At 37.2% G+C, this 10,302-nt stretch overlaps 4 protein-coding genes across 4 annotated transcripts; 2 read left to right on the top strand and 2 right to left on the bottom strand.

The window, feature by feature from the left end:
* Positions 1-170: 170 nt before the first annotated feature.
* LOC108052451 (CD82 antigen) lies at positions 171-1,856 on the bottom strand. Its single transcript, XM_017134827.1, has 2 exons — positions 1,586-1,856; positions 171-1,475 (listed from the first exon to the last, which is right to left on the bottom strand). The coding sequence occupies exons 1-2, from the start codon at positions 1,640-1,642 to the stop codon at positions 435-437; spliced, it is 1,098 nt and encodes a 365-aa protein (XP_016990316.1). The 5' UTR covers positions 1,643-1,856; the 3' UTR covers positions 171-434.
* A 489-nt stretch (positions 1,857-2,345) lies between these two features.
* Positions 2,346-2,733, top strand: LOC108052453. The gene has a single exon (XM_017134829.1). It carries the CDS (start codon positions 2,453-2,455, stop codon positions 2,681-2,683), a length of 231 nt encoding a protein of 76 aa, XP_016990318.1. The 5' UTR covers positions 2,346-2,452; the 3' UTR covers positions 2,684-2,733.
* Positions 2,734-2,954: 221 nt separating this feature from the next.
* On the top strand, positions 2,955-4,405 carry LOC108052452 (farnesol dehydrogenase). Its single transcript, XM_017134828.2, has 3 exons — positions 2,955-3,685; positions 3,742-3,882; positions 4,260-4,405. Exons 1-3 carry the CDS (start codon positions 3,110-3,112, stop codon positions 4,299-4,301), a joined length of 759 nt encoding a protein of 252 aa, XP_016990317.1. The 5' UTR covers positions 2,955-3,109; the 3' UTR covers positions 4,302-4,405.
* Positions 4,406-8,078: 3,673 nt separating this feature from the next.
* Positions 8,079-8,438, bottom strand: LOC108047041. The gene has a single exon (XM_017127078.2). It carries the CDS (start codon positions 8,365-8,367, stop codon positions 8,125-8,127), a length of 243 nt encoding a protein of 80 aa, XP_016982567.1. The 5' UTR covers positions 8,368-8,438; the 3' UTR covers positions 8,079-8,124.
* Positions 8,439-10,302: the final 1,864 nt, after the last annotated feature.

Raw genomic sequence — 10,302 nt, 5'->3', positions numbered from 1 at the left:
GCTTTAAATTTCTAACGGACTAAAAGCATTTTACATAGTAAAATAAGCAGTGTATATTCAACACGCTAGGGGGCGTATTCGTACCGCTAGGCGGCGCCTCTTCTGTTGAAATCCATATTTATTAGCACCAAAAAAGACTTTTATTTTCGTTTGTCTTTTAATTTATTATTTAAGCCTACAATGATTTCAAATTATTGTCAACCATATTTTATATATATACATAAGGCTTAAAAACACTAGGTACAAGTAAATAATTATGAGCCATATATTCTGAGCCATAAACACGAAAGCCAGCACATTTTTTTTGGAACCAGATTTAGTTATAAAATGTTTTTAAATATTTTTACTGATTATACATTTTGATAAGAGCACATTTAAGTTTGAAATTATTAAAATGGAAAAACACATTTATCTTTTAATGGCTCTTTATAAGTTTAGACCAAATAATTTCTCATTTGCATTGGACGGTCGACCACAATTGGTTTTCCGGTCGCGATATGATGATGTTTATACAAATCTCTCGGCTTAATGTACAATTCCTTAAAATCCTCACTGCTTACATGCCGGCTAGCTGGTCCAAGATATATTCCATTGATACAGTGGCTCGAATTATCTCTTAGTTCCGCATCGGGTTCGTATATGTTTTCTATAAGAGTCTGTCGCTTCTTCACCTTTTGACCTCTCACTTCCTGAGTTGGTTTCTTGAGCCTAGCCCGTTGTGAGGCCAGCCCAGTGCAACTCATGATGATTGCCAGTAAAACACAGAACTCAACCAAGGCCAGTACCAAACTGCCGCCAAGAAAGATGCCATACTGCTCCCGGTACCAGTTGTCCAGATGCGGCAGGCAGGATTCCGTGTTGCGCTCCCTTTCGTAGGACAATCGCTCGATCGACTGGCAAAGCGATTCATTGGCCGGCTTTGGATCCAGATATGCCATCGAATGACCCGCATTTTCCAGCACACAGCAACTGAGTGGCACCGGCCAGTTCCTTTGTCCATAGCCCTGCAGTCGCCACAAGGATGTGTCGTAGTCCAGCGAACTCCTCATTCCGCAGCAGCCAAAACGTGTCTGTGCCAAATCCATGGCATTGGTGAACTGCTCCTGCCCCGGAACTCCATAGTTGCTCTGCAGGGATCGCACCATTTGATTTTCATCGAGGCTGATGCCCAAACAATGTGGCCAGAGGGTTATGGCCAGGCAGAGAACGGATTCAGTCAGAAGGAGCATCACAACGCTCAGGAAGTATATGCTCAGGAAACAGTAGGTGTGAAGGCAGCTGGCCCAAAAGCCCACAACAGCGGCCAAAATCGCCACAAATCCCGCGATTGCCACGCCCAGTGCTATATAGAAAAGCAAAGGCTGGGGAAGTGAGCTCAACCGATCGCTGGAGGCGGCCAAAAGTCTGGAGAGCAGAATGCGTTTGTTGTCGGAAAAGAGATATAATCCTGATACGATCAGCAATAAGCCACATATCTGGAAAGAAAACATAATTAATACCATCCAAAAATGATCCCCAAAGAGTTTCGCCGTACTTCCTAAAGGAAGTACTTATAACTTTCACTTTGGCTAGTAGATTCACTTACCAAAAACAAAAAGTTACATAGATTGAGCAATAATTTGTAATTAAAACAGCGTCCCATGTTTGTATCGATGCGGGTGTGGTCTTTTGAAATGAATTAGAACCTAGTTTGTTATGACGAAATGCAATAATTACGACATAGAAAGCGATCAGTAACGGCAATGCTGTATGTCTCGGTGTACTGCATGCTCAAATATATATGTGTGTACTGCAAAGCCGAAACGAATAAAAGAAAACACTAATTTAAGCTCGTCTTTATCCGATGCGGCACTCTAGACAGTAAAATTTAAACTGAACTGTGGGGAGAGGCAACATTCTGTGGCAAGTTCAAAGCAGCGAAAGTAAGAGACCACAGAGAATACAGTCGTAACTCTCTACAAACCCCTCGATGGGTTTACTCTCATTGAAACTTTTCAAGCGTCTCGCTTAGCTTAGCAAAACAAAACTGAAAATGCTGTTCCTCCACCCAAAATTTAAAAACTCTAGCCGAAGAGAGAAACCCATGCATGGGCGCAATGGTCGTTACTCTTATTTGATCACTGTGGCACCATCTCCAGCCAAATGGAACCGTTTTCAAACAATAGCCGACAAGCAACAAAACAACTCCACCACTTGATCTTTATTTATAACTAGACCCTAGATTTTATGTAAAATTAACTTTTTAATGGATTAAAATGAGTTCAACTTGTACATGTTTGTTTTTCCTGGTGAAAAGTTCTCTGAAATAGTTCATGTAGGCTTTACTAAACACTTCACCCCATCAGTCTAAGCCTCGGCATTTTAAATTTTTGGAAAAATATTTTACAAATAAATTTTTTAGCATAAATTATCCATTGAATATTATTTACTAACAAGTGACTGCATCTAAACAATGCTGAAGGTTCCGAACCGACTCAAGATGCCTGTGGCCGAGCAACAACCTCGGATTGTTAAGATAGAGCGACCTACGAGAGGAATGAGACTCAGTCCCCTAAAAATGTCGATCGTTCAGCCACAGTCCTTATTGCCCAAGGACAGCCCAAATGTAGCTGAGGACCTGAAAAATCGATTGCTGGCTCTGCAAAGGCGTGTCGAGGAGTGGAAATCCTCAAGCAAGCCCTGAGATAAAGTGTAAAGCTAGGGGAGATACTCATTTAATAAATAACTTAAATCATTAAATATGCTTCTCTCTATATTTAAATATTTTGAATGGTGCCTTGGGGATTTTTATATATTTAATTTCAAAAAATAGGTCAGTATTAGTAAGGTTATGTCAAGATATAAAATCTTTTTACATGTCTTACATTGCTTGACATTTCAAATTTTGATTTAAGAACCAAAGAAAACTATTTAATGTAAAATTACCGCATTTTCCAAAAAGTCACTGACCAAATCGTTTCAATAGGGGCTGAAGTGACCTACTTTGTGGCGCGACTTTTAAGCAATCAATAGTGCGTTGATTGCTATGGCTTCTCAAATGTGCGGTGGTTTAGGTCTTCCACGATTGAAAGCCAGCCAGTAAATTGGTAGACGTCAGTTGAGAGGTAACATGGAGCGATGGCGCAACAAAGTGGCCGTGGTGAGCGGAGCCAGTGCCGGCATTGGTGCGGCTTGCACTAGGGCCCTAATCTCCGCCGGAATGGTGGTCGTTGGTCTGGCGAGGAGGCACGAACGCGTGGAGTTGCTCCGGAAGGATCTGAGTCCTGAGGAGCAATCCCGTCTCCATGCAATAAAGTGCGACATTACGGATGAGGATCAGGTATTGAAGGCCTTCGACTGGACGCAACGAGAACTGGGCGGCGTGGACGTCTTAGTCAGCAATGCCGGTATCATAGGCACCGGGGAACTAAGTGAGAGGAATGATGGAGCAGCCATGCGGACCACCGTTGAGACAAACATCATGGGCACCGTTTACTGCGTCCGCGAGTCCTTTCATTCGATGAGGAAGCGCGGGGGCGAGGGTCACGTGGTCATCGTGAACAGTGTGGCGGGTCACCAGGTGCCCAATTTGGGTCCCCAACTGCCATCCCTCAACATTTATCCGGCCACAAAGTTCGCACTTCGCGCCATGAACGAGATCTACCGCCAGGAGTTCCAACGCCACAAAACTCCTGTGAGAGTTTCGGTTAGTGTGTCACACGACCCTTGGGGCGCAGGGCCTAATTTAAATTGCTTTCGCAGACCGTCAGTCCCGGCATAGTTGATACGGACATCTTGCCGGACCAGATCCAGGGTATCATAAAACAGCACATGCCCATGCTGCGAAGCGAGGACGTCGCGGATGCGGTTCTCTGGGCCATCGGCACTCCGCCCAACGTCCAGGTAAACTCCCCGCGGAGACATGTCCTAAAGCTCAATGGCACAACAAATCTAAACAGTGGAAAATTTAATTTTGAAAAATATTTATATTATTTGTTTTATGGCTGAATTAAATAATGAATATAAAATTTAAATTTATTTTTATATACTTAATTTATTTTAATACAATTTTAAAAGCATCCAGGTTTTTCCAATAAAATTGCCAGTACATTTTTTAAAGAGCAGTAGCCAAGTTAATTTTTGAATTTTTATACTGTAAGCTGTAATCTTTTAATTTAGGAAGCGTTCATATTTTGTAATATTTTTCCAATACTGTTATTTATGATATGTCACAATTCCCCGGATCTAAGAAAATAATTTATTTTTTTTACCATTGACAGGTGAATAACATAACCATCAAGCCCCAAGGTGAAAAGTTTTAATCTCGGTTCTACAAAACTGGAAACAGCAATCGGAAAATATATGAAAAAAATATATAAAGATTTATTTTAATAAACATATTTTGTTTTAACTAATAAGATTTACAAAAATGCTGATGATGGAAATGGAGCAATGCATTATCCCGTTGTATTAATTACTAATGTTTATCATTTCGGAAATATGTAGTGCCAATTTGTATATAAACTTATTAGTGACAGTGTAGTTTACACTTCCCCCACTTGTAAGATTTCGCTTTAGAGCAAAAAAAAAAAGAATGAAGAACTTCTTTAAAGAGAAATTGTGAGAGGTTTACAGCTAAGAGTGCAGTTACAAAAAAGTGGTACCAAAGAGAGACGACCACTTGTTTTCAGACTTGGTTTAAAGAGAATTATTATTAAGTTTGGCTTTTCTTGTCTTACAATATTAACAAATTTGCTTGACATTGGAGTTAAGCAATTTTACCTAATTCCTTAGAAAAAGGTCGTTAAAGTGCTGCACAATCCCAGTGTCGGCGAATTCATTTCCCCAACCATGGATCTTACCCCACTGCAAACATCCTTTTTCCTCTTTCCCTCCTTTTTACCCTGCGAAGGACTCTCCACTTCGTATTCAGAGTGGCTTTAAGAGAGCTTCGGTGTGTGTGTGTTTCACAGGGTCCTTTTCCATTTCGTTCCAAAGCCGTTTTACAATGCCCACGAATGCATCCTGTCGATTCAGTTGTGTGGAGCCAGTCTCTCTGTAAACATCGTCCTTTTGTTCGCTGTGTCCTCTTTTATCGTTCTCTCAGCTTTTGCATCCTTTGCCATCTGTTGTCGCGTGCATCTGTTGATTGTGTTATTTTCAGAGCCAACGAATATGTTTCCCGATTTGGAGTCTGATAATTACTTGTTGTAATGCAGTCTGCAAGGGGTTTATCCGTTTAAGTCTTTTTTTTGTAAATGATTTAAAAAATATTTTTCCAAATATAGGTAAACGGATTTTGGAACAAAGTAAAGATTTACTATAAAAACATGTTACTGCTGCACGATACTGAAAAATATTTGAAAAAAAACGATTGTAGTCCCATCTTTGTCTCGCTTATAATTACCCTTTTCTTTAAACTATAGAACCTGTGTCCTCATCGGTGAATTACCATTAAGAAACTCAATTTAAATGCACATATTACATTTCGTCTGACCTGACCACGCGGTTAACAATGAAGGACTCCACTGGAGACCGCGTCACTTCATTTGATTTGGTATGAAAAATCTCCTTTTATTAATATTCATGAAAGCTGAAAACTTTTTCGGTTATTTATTTAATGGGAACTGGAATCCACTGAGTCCATTGAGGATGCTCATGGTTCGGTGTTTAAAGAAGAGGGTTGAGCTGTGTGCATAAATTTAACTTAACACGTTTGTATTTATGTGCTTTTTGTTGTTTTTAATACATAATCTAAGGTACTCGTATTCCCATTGCAATAAGATCACAATGTAAAAGTTTTATTCAAATTGGGTATATTGATTAGAAAATTTGTATATTTTATAAATTTATATCATGATGCTTTGGTTTAAGTTTAAACTTAGATTAACTTTAATGCCTATACTTTTTTAGCAAGGTTGATAACAAACAATTTAAATAATAATAAAACAAAACAATTCAGAATCCATGTCAAACGAGCTAATACAAATAAATAATGCATAAGTCATTCCGTATCGCAACTTGGCAACAAATTTTAGCACCTAATATATAATTACCTGAATAAATTGTATTTGTCTCTAATTCGGAATAGAAACAAATTTTCAAAAACAAGTGTGACGGCCAATAAATAATGAATTTACTAAATTGATCAGCCAGAATAAGCGGTATTCATATAAATCTAAACATAGATAAATGTTTAGCGGCTAATTTGGCAATGTTATCTTAAATTTCAAATATGTTTACCAATTTTCATATAAATTAGCGTAAGCCCCGGCATAGATAAGGCAATTAATGTGTGGAGAGCAGCAAGCCGCTATGCAAATAGTCATATGTTAAACGCCAGCCACCGAAATGACATCGATTCGAAATTATAAATCACGGCTTGTGCGCTCCGGTCGTCGATGGCAATACAAGTACTATTAAAAGCCATTTCGATGAACCTTAGTACTCGTAAATCATAAAGGAGCGCCTTCTCAGTATCTACCTCGTCTTTCGACCGCTTTATTGTTTTGAAATTTATGACCTGAAGTGGCACTCTGCATTTGGTATTGTCTTGGTTTGGTCGACTGCGGTCTTTAGTTGCTCCTGACATTTAAAATTCTAATTAAATTGGAAGCAAGATAAGTATAGTATTCTAGCAGTAATTACTATTATATGCCATTCTGTGATTAAATAGAGATCCACTTCTTTATCTCAATCAGTTGTAGCATCAATCCATTAAGATTTGTGAAATCTGTAGCACCAGGCTGCCGCCTATCGAGTGAATACCTCGTTAAGTATGTATGGTATATGCGTATAATAAATTCACAAGATAAACAAAGCTGACGTCATTGACTTCACAACACAGGCAAGCTGATTGTTGGAGATGGAGAATCCAGGACACTTGCCTTGATGACAGGCCAGGCTTTACAACAACTGCGTTCGGCTCGATTCAATCAGGTTAAATAGAATCGGTATGAGATGCTGGAAACATCAGCTGCAGGCTGCTTGTACCATAGCAAATGCATCCTTATTGTCCTCTTGGCCAAATATGAACGGCATGGGCGGATAAAAAAGATGTTTGGGGGGTCTTGAGAAATATTACCAATCCTTAACGATCCCCTATAAATAGTACCTTTACCTCATGTGATAGTTTAATACTATTGTTATTATTTACCTTTTCTTTAATATTATTATATTTTTTGATAATATGTTTGTAATACCAACAATTTGGACATTTTTGTTTAATCACTTTAAGATCAGAACTAAAATGGTTAATTAAATATTCTGGAATCCACCACAGATGAACAGTGATTTTCCCGAGTGTATGTATGTTTTATTTCAATAAAGACGACTACAATGATGGACATCACTGACTTAAGTCAACATGTGTATATTGTACTCATGTACCCAGGATGAATGGATTGTGTTGTTGAAGAGTTTAAGCATTTAGGGGTAAAATTAATACGAAAGGCACGCTAGGACAAAACCTAATTGAATTTTCTCAGCCATGTTTTGTGGAAAATAATTTATATTGAAATTGTATAATACGAAAACAACGAAGTTTATGAGGCAATAGATTTCAATGAATAATGGTTGATTCGGCAGCACATAATTTGTGTGGCGTTCACAAACTTCCATGACTCTTCTCATAGCAGCTCGCAACGTCCGTGCCACGGCTCATATGCTTTTCATTTTCATTGGTTATTTGTCGCTTGACTTGTTTTTCGGCCATAAAGATTATAATCTTTGTATGCTGTGCGGACCCCAACAATAACAATAAAAATGGAATTTGTTCTACCATAACCCAGCCAAAGCTGTGATGGAAAATGTTTCAAGCAAATTAGGATACACATATATCCTGTAGTTGTATGTTAGAATAGCGGCAAAAATAGGAGCTTTGGAAAAATAGAGCAACAGCGAAATATTCATCTTCTAAATAATGGTTCTTTGGGGAAATACAATAAGGTACTTTTAAATTTCGCTTTTCATTTCTTTCCTTGATTGTTTTGCCCCATCTTCCCACCTAAGAAAATATTTATAAAGACTTTGTATTACAATTTAAGCACAAATATATATTTTTTTTATTTTATAAAATTTGTTTGAGCATTAATCTATATTTATATATAATATAATTTTCACGATTGGCAGTATATTCTAAAATTTTTAAGATTCCAAAAGGGGAAATCTGTTTATAAATTGGATGACATCTTCCGACTGGCGACTTATACGCTCGGCTCGTAGCTTCCGGTCATTGGTAATATCTCTTAAAAATGTTGACCAATTTGATGCGAGGTTCGGCAATTGCTGAATAGATATCTCAATGGGTGTCATCGTATTTTTCTTAATATTTTTCAATTGTACAGCCGATGAATTTTCTGTAGCCGAAACTGACACAACGTTCGTCATCTTTTTTAAATACTTTTAAGTTGACTGATGAAAATGGATTGTTGAAGCAGACTGATTTGAAATTAACCATGCATTGGTTTATATAGAACGAAGCAGGTAAATTTACATAACTCTTTTGCACTAGGTTCAGGTAGAATCCACGGAAAAACCACAGATTTGGGCAAGATTCAGGTAAAGTAACGCCATCTGCTTTCTTAAAACCTGGTAAATAATCTCTTAACAGATGTAAGGGCCTAATAAAGTAATAAACGAAATAAACCCATTACGTAGGTACGCTAAAACAATTACCTCTTCAAAAAGGTGTAATATATTTTTTCTAAACGTGTTCTAACTAACAATAATAAAGTATTCATTATTATTGTTTTGTGTTCCTATAAATTATTAATAAACGAGAGAAAATAAAGTTTGATTTTCTTTTTGTTTATATTTTATTTTAACAAAGAAGGCTCTGCGTATTTGTTAAGAGTTCTGTCAAATTGCTAAAATAGTATCGTGTAAAGTTTAGACTGAAATATTGGCCGAATTAAAAAATTTATTTTTGTACCCCATTTCAATTTAATTGAAATTGTTTTTGGACACGTTATCAAATTGAGATAATCAAAGTAATCAATAAAGAAGTGAAGATGCCTTTTCATGTACAGGAAGCGAATATGCCGAAGATGGGACGCTCAATTCCAGCCAGAAGAATTACGACGGAGGACCTTAAATATCGTTTATTTAGTCTTCAAACACGAGTCAGAGACTGGAAGACGATTCAGAAGAAGGAAACTGAACAGAATTTAAGTTTATGGGAGCTCCAACTGACAGATTTTTAATTTAATATAGGACATCATGTAAAAATCGTTCTGTTTGCCTTACTAAATTCTACAAATATTTTGAATATAGTTCAAATAAATACTTGTTCGTCTCGTATTTTCGAATTTATATTAATGGTGCTTCATTATTCGCCCCAAAAAAATGAAACACTTTTGGTGCTGCACACTGCGAATTCGATTATTCTTGGGAAAACTCGCTGCTATGGTAAATTTAACAGCCACCATGTCGAATAATCTTCTTTTAGGTATGCAACAAATTTTGTTACAGGAACTTTTTGTTGGCAGAATATTCATACGCATTCCATTGCAACATCCTGTCGCCTGCGAAATTGAGCAATTTAATTATACTCGTATGGAAAAATAATGATGCTGCCTCTGCACATTCTCCGGAAAGGTAAACATTGACATCCAGCGAAGGCTTCAAACTGCCGGGCGACAATTGCAATTAATTGCATATTTTAAGCCATTCCAGATTGGAACCGCAGACACCGTGAGCAACAACAATTGCTCTACAAAAAGAAAAAAAAACAAAATATATGTTTAATGTCCATAATAAAATGTAAAAACAAAAGGATTGGCTTGCCCGTTATCAAAGGAAAGAAATTAATTGGTATTTATGCCGAAAAATTAACAATTATGACAATAAAATTCATTCTGTTTATTATACGAATATCCGAATTGTAATGTTAAATTTATCGTGGCAATAAAATTTTAAAATAAAGCGTTCATAGTTTGCAAAATTGTGTGGAAACAAAATATAATGTGAGTGCATTGAAACCACTTTTATTGGAAATCAGTTTAATTGTTCTCTTTGATAGTAATTTAATAACACTATTTGTTTTTTAAAAAGTTTAGAATGTTGGGGAATTTAAAGGCTAGAATACTCATTTAACCTTAGCTATGCAAATCAGCAAGTATATAGGAATATTCAAGTCTAGTTAGTTTCTGTGGCACCCCAGATAAAAAGTACTTTCCCATTTGATGGCATTTTGGTGCCTGTAGGCTGTGCAATTGCCTATCTCCTTTTCCCATAATATTTCTGAGAGTCCTCGACGTGAATATTCGCTACTTTTACAAGTTTTTGGCCTACCATGTGGGAAGTCCCAAAAACAAGAAATAA

This window comes from Drosophila rhopaloa, unplaced genomic scaffold, assembly GCF_018152115.1.
Source record: "Drosophila rhopaloa isolate 14029-0021.01 unplaced genomic scaffold, ASM1815211v1 contig_47, whole genome shotgun sequence".
NCBI classification, from domain to species: domain Eukaryota; kingdom Metazoa; phylum Arthropoda; class Insecta; order Diptera; family Drosophilidae; genus Drosophila; species Drosophila rhopaloa.
This window is presented reverse-complemented; position numbering and strand designations above follow the sequence as displayed.

What these genes read in the sequence shown, in the direction of transcription:
- LOC108052451 (XM_017134827.1), bottom strand. Translation starts at nt 1,642, where the DNA reads ATGGGACGCTGTTTTAATTACAAATTATTGCTCAATCTATGTAACTTT. An exon ending in TATGTAACTTTTTGTTTTTG is followed by an intron (nt 1,476 to 1,585) that starts GTAAGTGAATCT and finishes TTTTCTTTCCAG; the next exon opens with ATATGTGGCTTATTGCTGAT.
- LOC108052453 (XM_017134829.1), top strand. Translation starts at nt 2,453, where the DNA reads ATGCTGAAGGTTCCGAACCGACTCAAGATGCCTGTGGCCGAGCAACAA.
- LOC108052452 (XM_017134828.2), top strand. Translation starts at nt 3,110, where the DNA reads ATGGAGCGATGGCGCAACAAAGTGGCCGTGGTGAGCGGAGCCAGTGCC. An exon ending in AAACTCCTGTGAGAGTTTCG is followed by an intron (nt 3,686 to 3,741) that starts GTTAGTGTGTCA and finishes TTGCTTTCGCAG; the next exon opens with ACCGTCAGTCCCGGCATAGT. An exon ending in GCACTCCGCCCAACGTCCAG is followed by an intron (nt 3,883 to 4,259) that starts GTAAACTCCCCG and finishes TACCATTGACAG; the next exon opens with GTGAATAACATAACCATCAA.
- LOC108047041 (XM_017127078.2), bottom strand. Translation starts at nt 8,367, where the DNA reads ATGACGAACGTTGTGTCAGTTTCGGCTACAGAAAATTCATCGGCTGTA.